Raw genomic sequence first — 22,424 nt, 5'->3', positions numbered from 1 at the left:
TTCTTGGGTGTCTCTCTGCTAGGCACCAAGTGTCAGTGCCTTTCTGAAGTCTGGCATTTCTCTTTTCAAGTGCCATATTCTTTGAAACTATAGTCATCCTCATTCCTACGTCTTTTCACATTTGTCTGCAAGGGCTTCCACTGTAATGACAAAGTATATATATATATATATATATATGTAATATATATATAAAGTCATCTATACAAAGGCTAATGAGCCTGTACTTCCCAGGTAGCCACTACTACTGACTCCAGCTGCTGGTGAGACCTCTGATGGTACTTCTGTGGATCTCCTGATCTTATGCAATTACTTGGGCAGTCCCATCTCAGTGTACTCATACAACTAAGATTAGGAAAGGATAAAAAAATCAGAGGTACTTTGTGTTTATGGATACCTGTGACCTCTCTTCATTTTTCAAAGCCATCAAAAGAAAGAGAATGAGATTTGAGCAGATCACACCTTTTTTATACACTCAGTTCCATATTAGCACTTTGTGCTTCATTGGTTCTTTAGCTCCGTTGCCAATTGGAAGACTTTCTGTCCAACAGACAGTACCAGTCTTTGAATCATCATGGCCAGAAACTTGCTCTGAAGTTTCCTCATGGTGACTTGGATTGAAACCAGGAGGGACCTTATGCACCTACTCCAGCAAGTAGGCCCTCACTGGTCAGTTCTTTTATTAATTCTTCCACCCATTAAAAATGTTCAATCCTCATCTAATCAACTGAGGTGCATTATTCATATCCTCAAACCAGAACAATTCTCTGGGGTCCCTGGAAGGTTCAAATATTGTCCTTTTTAAATCTGACCTAGTGCCTTCTACTAAAAAATTTCAGAAAAGTCAATGTATTATTCTGTTACAATCTATAGACAGAAATTATAATCACCACACAAATACTTATGCAGATGCAACAAACAATTTACAAAGCTTGCCAGAAGTTACTCCTTATCTTATATTTATAAAGTATCTATCTTGGTGCTTGCAAAGGTATGAATGTCCATAGTATAATGCCATTCAGGGATTACTTCCCCAACTCCCATTAGCATCAGTGGGCCAGGTCCCCACAAGGCAGCATATGACTACCTTCAGAGTTTTAGAGATAATCCTAAAGAGATATGCTTCTGCTGTTGCTTATGAGCCCACACTGGTGTGCTTCCTATTAATTATCAGACAGTAGCCTCAATTAACTGTTAGAAAAGGTCATTTACAAAGGTGATACAATGAGAATAGTTAGGACAAAACATTCCCTCTATCCCTCAACTGAAGTCATATTCTTCCTCTCTACACTTCCTGTGGAAAGTGGGCTCAAACTTCAAGTATAAATTCTAGGGTAACACAAGGGACAAGAGTATCTCACAGCTTGTGGTTATTGGAAGTCCTTTTCTTCCTTTGTAGAGCCTTCAGGAGGTTCCTCTTAAATCCAGTTGTCTGATTCTGAGTGTTGGTGCCTTTGAAGAGTCCCTTAGATGATGCATTTCACTGTCACAAGAAGTCACAGTTCCAGAAGCTGCCACCATTCATAGGGGAATTTTTTTGCAACCATTTCCAGGTGTTTAATTCATCATGAAATGAATGAATAAAGCATCTTAAAGTATTTACAATGTGCAAATTACAGTACGTAAGCACTGGAGATACAAACAGAAGAGTAAGGCAGTCCCTGCTTTCAAGGAGCTTACATTCTAATTGGGGAGAAACACATATAGAAAGTTTCTACTGTAAGCTAGATGGAAAGGTCTTATGGTCCTTAGGACTCAAAGACAAAGTAGATAATAACCTCTTCCTTAATGTCATATCATAATATTTTATAAGTTTCTCACACCGAACCATTTACTGAACCAGGTTCGGGGACCCTGGTGAAAAAAAAATTTACCCCTGGGTCTTCAATAAATATGCCTGTAGTACTTGCAGAAACTGGGCTGCATTTCCATAGGAGTTGCTTCCCAGGATGAAAGCTTTGTACTGTTCATTAATAGTGGCAAGATAGACTCTAAGACCAATCCTGGTCACCAGAGTCCCCTCTGTTATATTATCAGAATCTCCTAAACTGGATGGGGAGAGACACCAAGACAGAGAAAGTCAAGGACAGACTCCTCCTCACCATCCAGTGACTCCCTTGTAGCCTTGACCTGCCATCTTCCACCAGGATATTTGTTTGACAATGAATATTACTATTCTGACCTGGTTTGCTTGGTTTTATACATAGACCAGTGTGTCCTATTCTTTGAGCCAATCACAGACTATTCCTGGATGGTAGCAGCTGTCTATCCAGTGGTTAAAACACTATATTTCTCTCAAATTGATTAATGACACATACCTCCATCCAGTTTATACACTGATTCATTCAAATGAGCTGCCTTCTTTAATCTTTAAAATCTTCTTTAATTCTTTAAAAAAAATGCCTTTAATTAATTGAGGTGAAGAAAGAAGTCTCCAGCCTTAAATAGGAAGGAAGGAAAGAAGGAAGGAAGGAAGGAAGGAAGGAAGGAAGGAAGGAAGGAAGGAAGGAAGGAAGGTAGGAAGGAAGGAAGGAAGGAAGGAAGGAAGGAAGGAAGGAAGGAAGGAAGGAAGGAAGGAAGGAAGGAAGGATAAATAGAAAATGAGGGGGAAAGGAAGGAGAGGAGACAAGGGAAGATGAACTTAAAAGTAAATAAATAATGGTTTAAAATAATTACTCTCTGCCATTATTTCTCTTAATAAGCTGAAAATAGAGTTGATTAGAAATAGGAGTTGACTTTACTTCACATATGGATATTTTAAAGCAGAGAAATAGACCTCCAAGTCTCTCAAGGACTTTCATTTTTAGATCATTCAGAATATGGATTTGGTCTTCAAAATTTTAGGAGCTATTCAACTAAATTTTATAATTGCTTATTAAGTGCCTACCATGGACATGCAGGGCCCTAGCCCCTAGGCCTTAGAGAGACAAAAAATGACATAAGACTAAGGCCCTTAAGGAAGGAAAGACCTATATGCAAACAACTACAACATAAGCAGAATACAAGTCAAGTTCAAAGGCAGTGTTAAAAGGGTTATGAGCAATGGGTAAGATCACTTCCAGCCAGTAACAGATTGTTAAAGTATTTGTGTTTCCATAAAATCACAGAACTGCAGAACAAAAAAGGGACCTAAGGCCAAGTGACTTATCCAAGGTCACCTAGCAAGTTAGTAGCAAAATGTGGACTGGCTTTGTGAAACAGAACATCAGCTTAACCCAAGAAACTCATGGCAGTGATTTTAATGTATAACATAGATAATAGCTTTAAAAATTTGACTCTCATTGTGACCATAAAACAATTCTGGTAGACAGCTTTAAATGAAACAGTTTTCATTGTTCCAACATCTAAAAAGCCACCAGCTTTCAGAAATGACTAAGTGACCTACTAGTATTCTTTATTCTTTTTTCTTTTTTAATGGAGGCTTTCGCTCCCCTGCTGAGACCACGTATTATATCCAGTTTCACATCAGAATGAATTTTTGTGGCTAAGTTTGAAAACCTCCTGAAAATAGCAATTAATAATGGAAAAGCTGACAGACCCATAAGTGTAGTGGCATGAATGGCGCTGCTATAATTATGTGCCTTGGTGTGCTTATATACATGTAAACACATTATAAAAATATAGTATGTGTGTGTGTGTGTGTGTGACAGTGTGTCCTCATACAGGTAGCTGGGGAAGTAAGTCTGTATGCATTTAATTCAGCAAATGTTTATGAAAGATAATATTTGATTGCCTTAGATTGGATGCTATAAAAAATAAAATTCAATATTACAATCGTGTTCCTCCCCCCTCCCTTATTTTCAAAATACTTTATATATGCGATCTCATTTGATCCTCAAAACAACCCCTCACTGAGGATATTGTTACACCATTGGACAGATGAAGAAACTGAGAAAGTGAGGTTAAGTGACTTCCCATCAGAACTGGGTCTGATGGCTCTAATTTCCGTGATGTTTCCCCTCTTCTGGGCTATATTCTTCTCCCGCTCTAAATGACAATCTGTTCTTCAGGAGCAATATGGTATGTTTTCATGATTGCGAAATTCACCCAAAGTGACACTTCACTGTAGGACGGTGCCAGCAGCCAGTGGTTGACAGCCTTAAAAATAATTAGGGGCTTACACACGTCTTTAGAAAGACAAAGATAGTTGGACAGTTTGGACATCTGAAGATTTGAAAAGGAGAACCAAAAGCCTGTATGAAACCCTAGTGGTTGTCTTTCAGGGGGACTTTATATAAGGTCCCTCTGAAATCAAGGAAATAAATACTTTTCCGAAGAAGGAAACATCAATCTCTTAAGGCAACATGGCCGTGAGGGAAGCCTATGTATATGTTACAATTTGCTCTAGTAAATCAGCCTTATGGAAACTCAAATATTGGAATTCTAGAATGAGTTGCTTTGCTGGAATCAGGGCCATTATGATGAATCTCAGTGAAGCTGGGAACCAAGAAACAGGAGCTGTCTGCCTGACCTCATGTTAATGGTAAAGGCTGATGGTAGCAGAGAAATTTGAATATTCCACATGTTCCTAAAAATTTGGCAGTTAGATATTTTTATGTAGCCTTTTTAGTCAGGAGGATCTCCTCACAAAAGCATTTTAATGGATAATAAATGGATATTGTGTACACCTATGCCTACAAATACTATTGAGATGTTCTGCCCTGGATATTCAGTAACAGTGGGTATATGCCACAGTTCCAGCACTCATGATAACCAAGAGGTTTCTATGTTAGGGGCAAATAGAGATGGTGGTTCAGTTTTGGATGGAGAGCCAGACTTGGAGATAGGAGGTCTTGAGTTCAAATGTGGACTCAGATACTTCCTGGCTGTGTTATCCTGGACAAGTTACTTAACCCCCATTTCCCAGTCTTTACTGCTATTCTGCCTTGGAACCGATTCTTGGTATTGATTCTAAGACAGAAGGTAAGGATTAAAAAAAAAAAAGATGTCTATGTTAGTCCTTAGAAGGATGGTGTGTAGTGTACAAAACATGAAGTTTCAGCATTCCCCATTTGTTATATGTATTGCTTGTGTGTCTGTGATGTTAAAAAAAAAAACTTGTCAAAATACTTTGTAATTTTTCTTTCACTAAAATCTAGGTTTATTATGAATGGCCAGTTTTATTATTTCTTCTGTAGAAGCCTCAGTAAAAACAATTGTATATCCCTGCCTAAAAGCAACACTTAATGCTTTCACCAACATCTGTCTGGTTATTTTCCAGTTTGAAAATGTGTGAATTTCCTTTCTAATGTTCTAGGGGAAAGCGATGGTATTTGCCCCACTCCGAGGGACTACTTTAAACCAGTTTTGCAATCTAGCTGAAAAAGCTGGTTTCTCTCTCCAAAGACATGAAAATTATGATGAACACATTTCAAACTTCCACTCCAAGGTTAGTTTTCTGCTTGTGTTAGATAACACTTTAATCCGCATTGCATTTTGAAGAGATCATGGTCTTTTTGGCAGGTAACCTAAATATTTGATTAAAGTACTCCTTAGGTATGTTGCTTCTGAACAGCTATTTGTATCTGATTATTTTTGTGTGTCAAAGTCATCTTTTATCTTTGCACGTCTAGGAGGATTTTATAGAAACAGCTCCTGTTTACTCTTTTTTCTGTAACAAACTAATCTTTCATTCATAATAGACTAATTTGTGGAATGCAGGGGAGATGGCATAGAAATGAATAATAAACACGCATTTATATTTTAATTAAAAACCTCCTGCCTTTAAGTAGGTTAAATGCTTTGCTGTCCCAAAATAAATAGAAGGTGAATGTCTAATTGTATCATATCGTACTGTAAATCCTTATCTCCCCTGGCTTTATAGCTGGGTCAGTTGGCAGTTTCAGACCGCTAAATCTCATACAGAATTTCACAGTTGCGAGGTTATATGTCAGATCGAGGAGCTACAAGATTTAGGTCAAAAGCACTTATCTGAGAGTGATTTCTAAGCTTGCTTACATAAAGCAGTGTTATCAGCCTTTTTATTATTTATAGGGGAAGAGTAATCTAGGACACTGAGAGGCAGGTGTTCTGCAGAAAACTTTTTAGGAATCCCACGTTTGTTAATACATGTCAGGCTTATCAGTATCACATTTATTACCTCTGATGATTTTAGGGCATTGCTCCATGCCTCAAAGAAATCGCTTGTGCCGAGCTAATCTGACCTCAGCAAGAGCCTTTGGCTTGTCATGATTTTGCAAGTTGTAGCTGCAAAAAGTAAGGCCTGACCTTGATTTCCTCCTGGGAAAATATTAATAGTCTCCTTCACACTCTTTATTACCCATTGGTATGGTAGGAAATGTCTTGTTTTTAGAAAAGGGGATGAAGAATGAGTTTCATCTTTGAAAGGAGAATGAAGAAGCTAAGCACTTCCTGGAAATGCAGTGACTTCCTGGGGTCACCAAGGTTCCATTTTAGTTCCTAGAAGGTTTCCTACATAAGACTTTGTGGACCGAAAGAGTTAAATACTTCTATAACTAGCAATTTATTCCTTCTAACAGAATCTGGTCCACCATTTATTATGGGGGTTGGGGGGAAGAGGGGAAGAAAATGGCAGGTAACTCAGCTTGCATCCTGTTGCCTAGAAGCCTATTTTCCATCATTCACCCCACCTCCAGAATAGGAGGAATGGCTTTTAGGGTATTATGTGGTAGGTAGGTGGAATGTTCTCTCCTATTCTTCCCCCCCCCCCTTTTTTTTCTCCGTCCCTCTTACCAGAGTGGTCTCTCCAGCTATAGTAGCTAGGGAAGAGATTAGAGGTACAGAGGTCGCCCGATGATGAATTTTAACACGCTGCCATGCACTTATATAAATGTGGATCATTATTATCGTTATCATTATCATCTCCTGGAACATCAAATGTATTTTCTCATTGTCAGCTTGGAAAACCCAAGTTATTGGGTTATTCTACTGGGCTGTGTACCGTGGAACATGTCCATCCAGGCGTCTGGGCTGACTCTTCTCGAGTCGATGGTAGAGCCCTTGGCTACCCCCCTTTACCTGCCTGAGTGCTCAGTGAACAGTGACTCTCTCTTTAAACTCTGCCTGGTGCCTCCCTCAGCATGGCGCACGCCCATAAATAAGCACCCTCAAAAATAATCATTGACGGATTGACTGGTTTCACAAAAGTAGCATTTATTGAATAAGTAGAATTGACAGAGGGCCTTAATTCATTATCTCAGCATAAATGTCTAAAAATCAAAGTATATGAGTTCCCCCCCCCCTTACATTCATTTTACGTGGTACCTCAGGGATCTCTTTTGTCATCTTTTAAGCAGCAGAAATGTAATACAATATTGCCAGGAGGAGATGTGGAGGAAGACCCGTAGGTAATTGGTAGAGCACGAATGGCAACAATGTGCCCAAAGGTTTTTGGTGGCGTTTAGCCCCAAATGGGAAGGTGCTAGTTTTAGAATCAGGAGTTATGTTTTCGAATCTTGGCTCTCCAGCCCTCGGTTTTCCTCATCTGTTAAATGAATATGTTAGACTGGAAGATAATCTGTAAGTCCTCTTCCAGCTCAAAATCCTATGATTGCATAATTATGATACGGTGTCGACCAGCCTGACCTCTGGGCTGAGCCATAAAGCATCAGGTTCTCCAGGCTCGAGGGCTTCTGATCTCGTTAGATTAATTACTCAGGCCAGATACTATCTGCAGAGCTATGAGGGAGACCCTTGTAATTGTGATTTACAAAATGAGGGATCCCCTCTGAGTGAGGCAGGTATTGGTGAGCAGGTCTGCAGTGAATGCAGCATCCTTCTGGCTTCAGAGGGTTCCTTCCTGAGAATTCATCCCATGTCAAAGCCACCCAGAGAGCTCCATTGGCTCTCTTCGGCTCCCATCCCATCCCTCCTCAGGACAGAGTGGGAAGTGTCTCAAGATGCTGGATGAGGGCCCCAAGCCCAGGAGTACTTGCCTCCCCGGGTAGGGAGAGTCAGCCTTTATTTGCCTTATACTAGTGAGCTCCAGCCTTAAAAGTTTCCCTCTCCGTCCGGGGAAACCAATTGTCTTCTCCTCCATCTCGATGCAAACTTCCATCTTCCCTGGGATGAGCCTGCTCCCAAATGAAGAAGAGGAGTTTTCCTTCAGGCTGCATGTTATCCTCTTAGCCCCACTGTTTTGGAATAGAGCGTAACCAGCTGGAGAACTGTAAGACGCCTGATAATACAGCTCTTTGCCGCTGTCCCGTCTTAATCTTGTTACACAAATGGTTGTGAAGAGATTCATGAATTTTAATTTTGCCCTCTGCATTAGTGCCTCATGTCACTCATACACAGCTGCCTCCTATGTAGAGTTTTTCACCCCTCCTCCTACAACAGGGGGAAAAAATTAGTTACAATCTTGGCAGTAGTGCAAGTTAAAAAAAATCCACAGATTTAGGCAGCCACCCATGAAGCTGATTAACAGTCAGTGATCAGGAGGAACAGCTTTGCCTCTTAAACTTTTCACCTTTCATTGTTAGCTGTGAAATTTTATTTCCGTTAAAAAAGCAAGCCTGTAATCAAATCTGTGCCATTCTATACTTTCTGCCAGGGCTCCGGTTATCCAGCACCCACCTTCTGCAGCCACCTTGCTCGGGAGCCAATGTGCAGAAGGTGCTGGATGCTCTTAAAATCCTGCCTTTGCATTCGTCCCAGGCGCTGGGAGGAAAAACAAAACCCAGTTCCCCGAGCCTCCCTCTCCGAGCCTCTGCTCGCTCTGGCAGCCACTGCCCAGCTGGGTGGCTCCAGCGTGGCCAGATGTGAGATTGGTCCAATGTTGAGGAGCATAGAGATCTGTCTGACTTGGGGGAAATGGCAGGAAATAGTATTAGCTGGGAATTTGGATAGAAAAATCCCCCCTTTCGTGCAAATAGCCTCTGAAATGTCACTTCCTCCAAAGCATTATTTTGTTCTGTCTCAGCACTACCTGTGTTGATTTCTTTTCTGTGTGTATGTATGTAGCATGTGCTCTGTCTCTCTCTCTCACACACACACATGCGTGTGTGTGCACTTGGTAATGAAAATAGTCTGGCTCCGTGGTAAAGTCAGGACATTGTGTCAAAAGAACGGCCATATTGCATTTCTGCTTATCTATTCAAAATGCCACATTCTAAGTGGCTGGTGCTCAGAATCTGTGTGGTGTGCTGTTGATAATTGTGGATACTGTAAAGGGTAAACAGTATGAACTCCACTCCTGCGGCAGCTATTCACAGGGTAAGGCTGAGCCTGTTACATCCAATTATGAAGTAAAGCATTATGCCACTAATAGCAGCTATGTAATTTAGTTCAGTCCTCAAAGACCTTGCTTTAACCTGCAAAATTGAAAAATTGTTTTATTCACAATTTGCTTTTTGTTCATTTTTTTTAAAAGGTGCCTTTTCATTTCTTAAAATTATAATTATTAATTGGGCACAGAAATATAGCTTTGATACATGGAATTACTCTTAAGCCACATAACATTCCCCACCGAAGCAGGTATTTTTCTAACTGTTTTGTGTGTGTTTCAAGTGCCCTGATGCTATAGTCTCGATACCTTCATGATCTGGTGACAGGTTATAATATTTTCTTGGAGGGTTTCCTCCTCCTCCTCCTCCTCCTCCTCCTCCTCTGTTGCTGGAAGGGCTCACAGAAGGCATTGAACTGGACCTACCCCCTTCCAGGAATGAAGCCTCTGTTTTGGCCTGCAGAGGTCAGCACAGAATCCGAGTTAAAAGTGATTTCTAGCCCATATTTACAGAAGAATTATTTATCCCACATATTACCTCAGGGACTTTATAAAGAGCTCATTTGAGTCTCTCTCTATTAGTACATTGTGAGTGAGTAGGTCAGCTGATTCAAGCTGAGTAATCAACTTTCCTTTATCCCCACTCCCTGAGGAAAGAATTCAGCTGCCTTTGCCCCTCTCCACCCAGAGTAAAGCATTTGGGGGAGAATTCCCTCTGTCACTCTCCTAAGTGGGGGGCAAGTAGGATCCGAGATGTTTGCACTTGCTGGGTCCTGACTGGTGGTTTGACTAGAGGAACTCTTTCAGGTTGCTGATCCTGTATTCTTCCAAAAATGAAAAGAATGGTGAATTGTGCCTAAGATAAAAAACAAAACAAAACAAAAAACTTCCCTGTGTTGGGGTGACAAGACTCTGTAAAGATCTTTCCAAATGAACAGTCTTTTGGGAAATAAATCGTAGTTACCTCAGTGATTATACAACTAACAGCTCCATAAAAGCAGATTGAATGAAAAGACTAAATCAGCTTTTTCCCCTTATGGAAAGAGGAAAGTGTGTTTATTAATGAAGGTCCCAAAGCTAGAGACTCTACTCTAGAGAAAGTCTATGTTCCAGGTACATTTAATTTCCAGTGGCCTGTCCTAGATAACTCATTTTTTTTTTTCTGGCCATTCTGGAGGGGAAAAAAAGCAGAGCTGAGCTGCTTCGTTTGTTTAGATTGGGGGTCATGGTTGGCTGATTTATATCAATCCTTAAAATACTTCAGACTCTAAATGAAAAGAATATACAGGATGTCCTTATCTCCAAATCATTAAAAAATAAAATATTTAACAAGTAATAATAAAGAAAAAAGAAATCCCCTCAAAGATCTTAGCATGATTTGGACACAAAAAAAATCCGTTTGGTATTTATAATTAGCAAAATATCTTTTACCAGGTCTTTAAATGACAAAGCCATTCTGGCTAATTAAGGGAATGTTAATTCTGGATTTGTGAATCTCTTTTTGAAATTTTAGTTTATTATCAGGGGCCTTCTAGAGCTTGAACTATAGAGTTGGGACTCTATTCCAAGATATTCCCTTCCTCTGAGAAAGAAATTTTTTATTTTCACATCATTAATTTAAAAAAATAGCAAACTCTTTAGTTGCTGCTACAGAGCCTTTTTGATATCTTAGACCAGGCAAACCTTCCTGTTGTGTTGAGGTATTACAGGGATCTGCTAATTTCTGGGGATCTCCAACACAATAGGGTGGGGAGGAGGATGGAGCCGAAGCATCATTACACCTAGTTTGGTCTAGGGAAGGTAAGTTAACCTCCTGGTGAAAAACTTCACACTTTGGGGAAATCCTTGGGTAATGTCATTAACTTTCTGCATCAGTAATTTGTTGTTCAGATTTATTTTGAAAAATGCTTTTTGGTTTGTGTTCTGAAAAGTACTGCTCACAAAAATAACCTGTGATTCATATCTAAAATTTGTACTTGCTTTTAAGTTGCATGTCAGGTTTGTGGGTACTTGGGGGAAGATAATTTTCACAAGTGATACATTTAGATAAGAGATCAAAGCCAGTTATTATCTTTGGAGAAAAACTGATCTTCCCTTAATTTTTTTTAATTTTTCAGTTGAAAGATGAAGAATGGGATACATATGAAGAAAATCTTCATTATCCACTTCTACTAGTTCTAAGCAAACATGGATAAAAGACTAAACAACTGGTAGAAGGCAAACATCGATATGCATAATCACATATATATTTTTCACAAAAATAAGTGTTATTGATAAGACAACAGAGAATGGTTTTATGGGCACATTGATATTGGGAAGTCCTAAAACTTCTGCCTTGTGTCACCTCCTGAATATTATAGAGTTTTGAGTTATGGATTTTACCATTTTTCAGATGCAATGATTCCCAAGCTCTCCAGAGCTGAGCTTTCCTTGTCCTCCCAGCCGACTTCATGCTCTTCCTGAACCAAACTGTTTTGTTTGCCTGTCACAACTCACATACACTTGTGGTAAACTCTGATGCATTTCTGATTAAATGGGAACAAAATTTTTTCTAGTTAGAGTTTTATATAGGTTTTCTTGTCTAGGGGAGGATTCTAAATGAGACATACATCAAGATTCTTCTTCCAAAAATTTTTTTTCCTTTGAACCTCTCCTAAATTAACTGTTTCTCCCCCCCCCTTTTTCTCTCTTACCCCCCCTGTCTTTCTCTCTGTCTCTCCCTCTGTCTGTCTCTCTGTCTCTCTCTCTCTCACACATACACACACACTGCTTTTTTCCCCTATAGATGTATAAGAAATAACTACATCAGACCAAAGCCTCATAAACTGACCATTTGTCCTTTGGACACAATAGTTTGCCCAGCCCTCTGCTCCTCCTCTCCAATTATGTGTGATTAGTCTCAGTGTGTTGTGTCAAGAAGGGGGAGTGTGCTGAGTGCTTATTATCTGTTTAGGTACAAGAAGAGCACATTTAGGCTCTGACTATGAATGAAAAGTGAGCCTTTATCGAGTCTAAAATCTAACTGCTGCTGTTCTTCAGGCCTCTTTAAAAACAGGTCCTTCCCAGAAAAATTCTAAACAAATGGCTGATCAACTGGATCACATGCACGGGATTTAAAAAAAAACAAACAAAAAAACCCAGCAAAACTCAGTCTTACAATTATCTTCTTTAAACCAAGCATATATTGTTATTTGAAGTGATTCCAGGGTATAGTAAACATTAAATGAATGCTACCCAGGATTAACAGAGAATCACTTTTCTGCAGGGAATCTGAGCATATTCTTTCCTGGTGCTTCATCAAAATGGTTTAAATGCTTTTGTAGAAATCCAGATGTTTATCTGTAAAGGATCATCTGTGCACACTTAGCTGTAATGCCATTAGCAGGTTATCTTTGCATCCTCATTCAATACTAGAGGCAAAATAATGGATATTTAATAAAAGGGCCATTTTTTAGAAAATTAAAAGAAAGGAAAGATTTGGTGTGGACCTTTTTGCAAGTTAAACAAACTTGGCTACCGTAAAAACACCTCCTCCTAAAAGTCTTCCTCTGTTCACATCTATCATCAAACAAATTTTTCACCACCATCAGTTTGCATGTCCTTATATTCACCACTTTTTCTGCTCCATTAGAGCACCTAGATGGATCTCTCAAGGCATAGGTCAAGTCGCAGTTAGATCATACATTTCTTTCTCACAAAAACTTGAATTGCAATGCCAAGTGATGGGCTAACATCACAATAACAGCAATTTATTCCTCTTTGGATAAAACAGCAGTCTATTCTCAGTGTTAGATAAAGACCAGGGCAATGCAAACCAGCCATTTAGCTGAGTAGTTCAGCTAGTGGTAGCTCTCCTTTGGGGATAGTATGGGTTGCATACTGGCTGAATATTTTCTTGTTTAAAAAATCAGAAGCGTTTGGGATGTTTTAAATAACAGTGAAGATAACCGTCTTCTACTTTCTTCTTGAGGGCTGGGGAAGAAGAGCACAGAATTTTCCCCACCAAGACAGTTACAAAATCTGAGACAAAGAAACCCCATCACAGCACTGATACCCAAGACTGCCCATTCTTTTATCGATGTCTGATATATACAAATATACTCCTATATTGACACATAGAGAGCAGAATAATTAGATCATCTCGTAAAAATATACAAATCGACAAGAATTTTATTTTCATTTCTGCATTTGGGGTGGAGAAATTTCAGTGTTTCTTTCTCTGAAAAGAAAATGTATTTTTTTTTTAATGAACTGCTAGGAGTTGATTTTTTTTATGTCTGCATCAGGTATAATGTCTCCAGATCCTGGCAAAAGATGGTGCCTGGAAAGCTTTCAGGGAGATACCCATGATGGCCCTGCCTACAAATACACACAGTACAGGGACCTGCTTATTGTGAGGTTTAATATGTGAATAAAAACATATAAATCATCAACTATAAAAGATTAATGGTTTCTTCACTATTATTTTTCAAAAGACCTTTACCAGGAAATAGCCCTAGTCCTTATATTCTTTGGAAGTTTATAGGACACTGGCATCATATACTATGGTGGTGTTCAAAATGTGATCAAAATTTAGGAAGTTATATCAAATTTTAACGGACTTGCCCATCATGATATAGCTGTTGAGCTTTATGATTAAAAATTATCTCTACATAATTAACTGTTGTTGAAGTGGATGATCCATTTCATGGCATAGATAACGATGCAAATGATTATTTCAAAAAGAAGGCTCCTGCCTGATCTGGTGTTATGCCACTATACATTTTTCCTAGCTTCTGACAAAGCTGTACCATGTTTAGGGTAAAACATAGATTCCCCGGGGGACCTCCGTAAGACTAAGTTAATTTTGTCAAGGCAGAAATTTTTCTGATACTACCCAGGGTGGATTGTCATGTGATGCTCTGAAAAGCCACATTTGAGTTGGTTATGAAAAATATATTTTATTTTAGCACAAGACATATGAAGTGAATTGGGATATAAGTGCTAGAAAAGGCTACCTAAGAGGTTGATGCTATTTTGTATAAATCGTGTATTTTGTTGGCTTTTTGACTGAGCATGAAAATGTAACTTCCATTAGGGAAGGGTAATTTAGTTGCTTGGTATTCAGCAGAAAACTTGTCGGGGCCATAAAAGCTTTTCTGGCTGGTTCCTCGGGTGTTTTCAGAGAAGAGCTGCCCACCCCTTGCTGTTTTTCCCTTTGGCTTCAGTATGGGCCGAATTTGCCACTACATACCTGTTGAATCAATTTTGGGGATCCAGCAGTTAACTGAATGAATAGAAGGATTAGTGGCCCTCCAGAGCCCTATTTCAACAGCCAGGTGTCTGTCCTAAACTAGTTAACTGCTTTTGACAGTTGAAGAACCTGGTTTTCCTGCTACAGGCAATAGGGTTTGTTTCCCTCCTTCCCCCCACCCCACCTCACCCTGAGGAGCTGAATGGAGCCATACCTTTCCCTAACAGTTTGGATTTTTTTTAAAGGAATTGGCCATCCCCATCCCACCTACTGCCCACCTCCACCTAGGAGGCCTTTGTGCTTACTCAGCACTTGACTGGGAGCCGACCCTATGGGCACAGTACTGAGTCAATCTTGGCCATTTTCCTGGGAAGAGCTTTGGAACTAAAGGCTTGAAAGGTTACGGACCAGGAGGAAATCCAAGAGTAAAGATGGCCCTCCGTAGTGGGGAAATGTTGACACTACTGAGATTAGTCTCTAGTCCGCAGACCCTGGATGCCCCAAGAGGTTGGGCTCTCCTGAGCCCTGGCCTTATGAATTGTATGGACTGAGCTAGCCCCTTGGCACAAAGATGAATCTGGACTCCAGAACTATTCCAGAGCTGCTCCGAGGAATGGATTTCCACCCCAGGCAAATGGCTTTTTTCCAAGCCATTGATTTTTAAAAATAAAACTAGACATTCAAAATGTTAAGGAAATTTTTGAAATCCAAAATGGCCCCTTGGGATTGATTGACAAATTTTTCTTCACCTTGATAAGTGGTCTGGCGTGGGTTATACTCTGTCTCTGTGCCGTCTTTGCCTGGGAAGCCTGGGCATTTGGAATGGCTTGGTTTTGTCCTTTCCTCCTCCTGACTTTTCAATTAATCCACTTTTTAATAGATTAAACAGATCATACTGTGACTTTTTAAATGTCAACAAGCTAGTAAACAGAAATGTAATAAAATGGCTAATGGGAGATTCAATAGTTAATAGAGACCCTGAAGTATGAGCATATATACAGTAGCTGTATATTGGAAACTGTGCAACTGAAGATGGCTTAGTATTGCAAACTGAGGAAGAAAATTGTTTTTAATTAGCACCTTCATAAGAACTGCTGATTAATACTGTTTTGTTTGGTGAAAGGCTTTCAGCTGAGTAATTTGTGCAGCCATTACAACAGTTTTGTTAGAGCGGATCTCCTGTTGTTAAACACAAACAGCAGATGATAATGGTGGAAGATGAGTTTGTCATGTAACAATTTACCTTATTGAAAAAAGCTTTATAGAAAACCCAATACAGTAGGTACCAGCAGAAATCACATATTTTAAATCCTTCCAAAATTGCAGTGTGCCATGCTAGTGGGTTTTTTTTTTTTTCGGAGACTAGAAGCAGATTTTATATCATTTATAAAATTATATACACATTTAAAGGTGGTGTGGCTTGGACAGACCACTTTCCCAGCTACAGTTTACATCGGAGCAGTAAAGTGGCCTTGTATTCAAACACTCTAAACTACACAAAGCAGGTTAGAAAATCGAAGCCTAATTAAATAATATAACTCACATGTAAATTTGTACTGGCGCTAGATGTAGGGAAAATAAAGATAGCTGTTCGAGTACTGGCTGGGTTTATCACACAGGAGATCTTAAAGGATCTCGCTCTCTTTTTCTCAAGGGAGGTTTAATTAATCACTTTTTCCCCTCTTCTGGGGCTGTTTTTAACAGGGCAGTGAAAACAGTTCCATTCATTGGAACCTGACCAGAGAATAAGGGGCTATTTTCAGTGAACTCTCATCAAATGGATATTGCCCAAGCCAGAAGCCTGAGAACTTTTTTTTTTAAATCAAATGCAATGGCAAAGAATATTTGCATTAAAATATTACACTAACCAAGGCTGGTAAGAACTGTAAATTATCGGCGTGCCATAAAGGAGCATGAGTTTTTTTTTTTTTTTTTGTAGACAGGCCTTCGGGGTAATAACAAGGGTTGAGGCTCAATAAGGTTTAGACAGCATAATAGTCTACAAAGAAAAGCCACCGAGCACTAATGTGAAGGAAGAGCCGTCCACCACATGCAGCAAAAATCACCAAAGGTCATTTTATGGTAGCAATTGTGACATAAAATTGGTGGTCATGCTACATGTCTAATACTCAGCAGAGCTTTATAAATGATGGGCCCCTAGCGATGGCTGTCATTAAGTGCTTTCATCATAATAAACTTTAAACTGTTGGCTTTATGAATCGCCAGCCAGCTTCAGCTGTTCGTTGGATGGAGCTTGCAGCGCCTTAAGTGTGACAAGACCTATTAGGAATTGCAACCATGTTTCAAGCGTACTTGGCTTTCCCACTCCTGGGGTGATTGCTGCCTATTAAACGGCATCTGGGAAGATTTTCCTCCAGCAATCTCTGATCAAGAGCTTTTTTTTTTGGGCTTTGACCTGCATTTCCTTCAAGACTTTCTCTGAGGAGTTTTATAAGAGCAAAACTCCAGAGGATTTATAGCCACTTCTGATTAATACCTTTTCATTTTTTCTAGCAACTCTCCCAGTGCTGCATAGAGAAAAGCTTTCATTGTTCCTAGGTGCTTATTTGTGACCTTTTCTCTGCTTCTGATTCCCTCTAACATGTTCTCAGTGAAATCCTCGGGGTGGAACCAAGACAGTTGTTGAAGTTGTTACAAGGGGGGGAGGGGACGGGGAGGAAGAGAGAGAGAGAAGGGAGAGGAGAGGGAAAAAAGAGGGGGAGGGAGAAAGGGATGGAAGGAGAAGGAGAAAAAAGGAGGGAGAGAGAGAAAAGAGAAGAAAGGAAGAAGAGAGAGAAAAGGAGGAGAAGAGAGGAGAGGAGAGAGGAAAGAGAAAGAGGGAGAGAGAAAGAGAGAATGAGTTTATATTTTAAAGAAATACATGCAAAAAAAGGGACTAGCTCCACCCATTTCAATGTCTAACCAATAGTGACATCAGCAGACACCGGGAGAACTGAATGCATCCACAATGAGCCTTCCGTGTAAATTGAACACTACACATAAAGATTTCATGATTCAAATTACACTTTCATTAACCTTTCACACGGGAAGTCTTTTAGTTTCTATAAATCTTCCAGTGACTTACCATCTGTCCTGCTGGTGTGAATAATAGATGTTTGGGGAATCACTACTATCAACTTAGACTAGAGTATTTAATTTACAAGGACAAAATACATTTTTCAGAGCCACTTAGAAAAGACTTTAATTACTTCTTGTCACTTTTTCAAACTTGGTGTGTGGTGGTGTTGATTTGTGGTGGTTGTTTGGTTTGTTTTTTTTTTTTACTCAGAACTCTCTGGGGTTGACTCAGATGTTTGGGCCTTGGTAAAAGCTTTAAATGTCTAAGGCCCTGCCTTAATACTCTTATTAGTCTTTCTTTTAAGCCAGGTAATATCCTAGGAGAGAGCTGGGTGAATGTCTCAGGTGTGGACCATTACACAATTAAATTACCAAACCTCAGAAGGGATTAGATTAGTGCCCAGCAGGGAGCACCTGGGAATTCTTGGGTAGAGAGAGGATTTCCAAGTGGCAGGGGCTCTCTCCATGAGTAGCATCTTTCTGCTTTGGGCACTATCACAAACCTGTTTTCCCAGAGAAAGTATTTTTCCTAAAAATGTGATGTTATGGTGCTGGAAACTATTTTTCAATGCTCTAAGCAGAATTTAAAACAACAACAACCACACGCACACATCCAAGAAGGAAGATCCAAGCCTTTTCTCTTCCACAAACATATACTTCTTTCAAATATCTGAGCCAATAAGCAAGAGTGAACAATATTTCAGGATTGTTACCTAAGTGCAGTGGGTAGGGTCAGTCTGAAGAATCTTCCCCTCTCCTAACAAAAGGTTATGTCTAAGAATCTCATACACACATTACCTTGGTTCAAACTGGTGACATTAAGGAAAAGGACTCATGGAGATAATGCTGCATCCTTCCAAACCAACTGCTAGATCAAATACTTATAACCAAAACGCTGGCTTTCTTCCTAAAGATAACTCGCTATCAGGGTCATCTTTGACAAGGTGGTGTCTTTGCCCAGACCATTCTCAAAACCAGATATTATCATTCAAGAATTCCTTTACTCTTTCTTCAACCTCATTCTCTACCCGGACCCCTTTCAAGGGGAAAGGGAAAGCGGACAAAAATGGGGCAAAAATGGATTTTTCTTCCAGTCCTTTTTAAATTGGTATTTTCTCTAATTTCTTAAATTACGCTTTACCTCTATTCACTTTTTGCTGATCTCAGTGGGATTAAATCTCCTCTCTTTCTATTCTTGCATAGCTCACACTCCTGGCATAACTCAGGAGGTCCAGCCTACCAGAATGTGAGACAGCAACCCCAGCAAGGAAATCCTGGGGAATGAATAAAAGGCAAGGAGGTTTTTAATATGTCCCATACTAACAAGGAATCCAGCCTTGTAGTAGGACTTCCCACTCTTCTTGGCTTCTCCTTGGCCCTTACTTTCTTTTAATGATGTCTTATTTTTATTTAAGGAAGTCCCAGCCTGACTCAGCCTCTCTAGCTGGTGCTGAAACAAATCTCACTATCCTAGCTCTGTGACTGACAAACAACTGGCTAGGTATTTGGAGAGCATTCCTGTGCTGGGCGGAAATCTATTCAACTCTATGTACCAGGAGGTCTTTAGTTTTTAAACTGTATTTATTTAGTCTGTGGAACTTGCCAGTCAATGAAATGTGAAAGTTCTGCAGAATGCTTCCGTCAAGGTCAGTGAGCGAGCTCATGCCATCCCAGTCTTGTTTTGCAAATAGGCCAGTCCTAGTATCTCCTTGGAACTTGGAAGAAGGTCACCATGCTGCTTCTGACTCAGGATGGTTGCATTTAAAAGCTTTAATCAAATGACCCTCCTTTCCCACCTTCAAGTACATTATACTTCTCCTTTTTTTTTTCTTCACTGCCTTCACTTTCAGAATCAGAGGTCACAGCCTTGATCTGTTTACATTTAAATGGAAGGCTCTCATCTTATTTCTTCTTGGTCAACAGTTACCAAATTAATTTTGTGAGAGTACCCAGAGGTCCAGAGGAGGTGGGGCAGAAAAGAGGAAAGAGAAGAGAGAATCTGCATAAGGCATCCTTTAAAGTCTTCACCTTTCTGAGACCTTCCCTCCCTCAGTGATACTTGTTCCTTATTCACCTTCATCAAGTATGAATGAGATCCAAAGGAAAAATCACTCTGTGAGAGAAGAAAATGAAGTCATTGTGTTTGGCTTGGCTTGACTTCCTCATCGTTTTCAAGTTCTCCATTCATTTCTGCTTTCAAAGAATCTAAAATTAATATCAGATGATAGCTTGGGACATTAGGAGGGAACTTTAAGGTCATCAGATCTCAACTCCAGTCATCTACCAGGTAACCAGGGCTACCCAGGCATCTCATCATCTTCCTTGTCATTGCTCTTCCCTTCACCCTCTTGGTGAGACCCTCAGAGACAATTACCCCAAGCCTGAGTGAAAGAATACACTCAGCTTTGGTATTCTTCTGAACTGTCTCGATTGTTGGGTAAGTAGAAACTTATATATCTCATGAATATCTAGCCAGACAAGAGAAAGAGGATGAAAATCAGTGGGAAGTGGCAAGATGCATGGAAATCCTGGTTTTCTGGAGCCTGTCTTTATCAGAAACAGGACTTGAATTCAGGTCTTCTTGGCTTCAAGATGAGGTCTCTGTCCACTATCCCATGCTGCCTCTCATAGTGAGCACATGGAAGACATTAAATTAATATTGTTACATTCATTCGTTTTTCAGTTGAGAAAACTGAAGCCCAGTGAAGTGAAGTTGGCCAAGGAAACCAGGTATTAGTTGAGCTGTGATTTGAACCCAGTGCCTCTTTTTACTCCAAATCCAGCTCTATGGGCTTATTGTTATTCTACCCCTGAACTCCTCCCTTTCTTCTTATCTATCCCGGTTGGTTTGGGCTATTTGGCCATGACTCTGGAAGGCTCTATGTGGCTTTGCCTGTAATACCTTTTCATTTCAAAGGCTTTATTTACTCTGAGCACCAATCTGGAATGTGAAGGAAAAGGATTGGTGAGGTAGCATGTGGGATTATCGCCTTTTAATCGCCATTTAGACAGGATGAATAACGATTGAAAGAACATAAGATCAAATGGGATGTGGTGGAAAGGACACTAGAGTTGAGCAGGAGACCTGTGACCTTGGGGAAATTATCTCATCTCTCTGAACCTGGGTTTCCTTATCTTTAAAACTGAGGTAACAGTATTTCATAGGGATAAGGGGTGAATCAAATGAGAACATTTGGAAATTTCTTTTTACACTGTAAAACACTAGATACATGAGGGCAATATTATCCTGCTTTTTTTTTTTAATCAAAGGCTATATTCTACTTTTTCATATTCTGATATAAAGTAGTTGGTGGCCCTGCAGGAGTGTTCTTGAAAGAAGAGGTATGTATTGGTGGATTTAACCCTAACCCTTTTATCATGTTGTTCCATAGGATATAATAATGCTTTGAAAACAGATCCTCCATGGGAATCCTTTGGCCGATAAGAGAGAATCCAAAAACCAATTTCCTCTAGATTACAACCATATTAAGAAGATGCATCAGAGCACTTGGCACCTTCTGCACAGCCTTAGATACAAGCAAAGTAAACAGTCCCCTAACCAATATGGGTTTGCAAGTCCAGAAATACTTATTTACCTTCAAAAGATCCTTCCCTGGTGGAACCATTAGAACTTCTTCTTTTCCAGCTTGAGTCTTTGGCTTGTGTTAAAACATAAATTTTATGGTTTCTTATAGTAGATTAATAGGGTCTATCTCCATCTCGCCTCATGAAGACCCAGGGTGAAGTTTTTGCTTCTGACACTTTACTCACTGTGCAACCCTGGGAAGGCCATTTAACCTACTTGATTACCCAAATAGCTCTCTGAGGCTACAAATGAGAAATGAATTTGGAATCAGTTGCTGACATGCATTGGTAGAGGGAGTTTCCTTACTAGAAGTTCCCTGTGCAGTGTCACTGATAAATTGAGTTAAATAAAAACCACAAGTAACCTCTTGGATGAGGCTATGCCCAGTGTTGGATTCCAGCCTTAGAATCACCCTGGGCTCTGTCATTTGAAACAGACCCATGCTTTTGCCTTACTTTGAATCATTTCCATAGTATGTGCTCCCTGTTTTTCCATCTCCCCTTTATGCATTGTCTTCAGTCATTCAAATGTAGACTTGAGGGCAGGGTCTTGTCCTGCTTGCATATACTTTTATCTGTGATGCATAAGACAATGTCCTGCCCCATAGTATTTAATAAATCCTTTATCAACTGTGGGAGTAGAAACACAGAAGAAAAACAACTGCTTTAATACATAGATCGAAGGGATGTGGTTGGGGATGTAGACACTAAATGAACATCCTAGTGCAAACATCAACAACATGGAAAGAGGTTCTGATCAAGGACACATGTAATACCCAGTGGAATTGCATGTCAGATGCAGGAAGTGGGGGGGAGGGGAGAGAGGGAAATAATGTGATTATTGTAACCAAGGAATAATGTTCTAAATTGACTAAATAAATTAATTCAAATAAAAAAATAAATCCTTTCTCCATCTACTAGTGGACTTTGGTGTTGATAAATACCTCTAAATGTAATAACTGATATTTACATAATAGTTTAAGATTTTCAAAGCACTCTCATCACAATCCCCTTGTCAGCTGCATACCTTAAATCCATATTTCACCATATTATCCCCATTTTACAGAGGAAGAAATGGAAGTTCAAAGTAGGGAAGGAGCTGCCCTAGTCAAACAGCTGGTATATGGCCAAAATGAAATTTGAACCCAGGTCCCCTTGACTCCAGCTTGATAGGTCTGAGGGTGGGAAAGGGTGGAAAGTATACAAAGTCATTGATTGCCATGTTCCTTAGGGTTAGAAACCAAAGATGTAAAAAGAGAAAACAGAGAATTTATAGAAATAGAAGATGTGGAAGAGAAATTGAAGAAAATTTTGTCCAACTCCATC

The 22,424-nt window shown here is 39.8% G+C and overlaps 1 protein-coding gene across 3 annotated transcripts in view; it reads left to right on the top strand.

Annotated features, from left to right (window-relative positions):
* CAMKMT (calmodulin-lysine N-methyltransferase) overlaps nucleotides 1–13,643 on the top strand; it is a 529,198-nt gene extending 515,555 nt beyond the window's left edge. The window contains exons 10-11 of one of the 3 annotated variants that reach the window (XM_007476878.3): nucleotides 5,255–5,386; nucleotides 11,320–13,643. In XM_007476878.3, coding sequence (XP_007476940.1) covers nucleotides 5,255–5,386; nucleotides 11,320–11,397 — 210 coding nt within the window. In that variant the 3' untranslated portion in view covers nucleotides 11,398–13,643. Of the gene's footprint in view, nucleotides 1–5,254; nucleotides 5,387–11,319 lie in introns of those variants that run through there. The other 2 variants (XM_056822285.1, XM_056822328.1) reach the window with 2 other exon arrangements.
* The last annotated feature ends 8,781 nt before the right edge of the window (nucleotides 13,644–22,424 follow it).

The sequence above is a fragment of the Monodelphis domestica genome, chromosome 1 (assembly GCF_027887165.1).
Source record: "Monodelphis domestica isolate mMonDom1 chromosome 1, mMonDom1.pri, whole genome shotgun sequence".
Taxonomy (NCBI): Eukaryota; Metazoa; Chordata; class Mammalia; order Didelphimorphia; family Didelphidae; genus Monodelphis; species Monodelphis domestica.
Note: the sequence above shows the minus strand (reverse complement) of the source record. Positions and strands in the feature narration are given on the sequence as shown.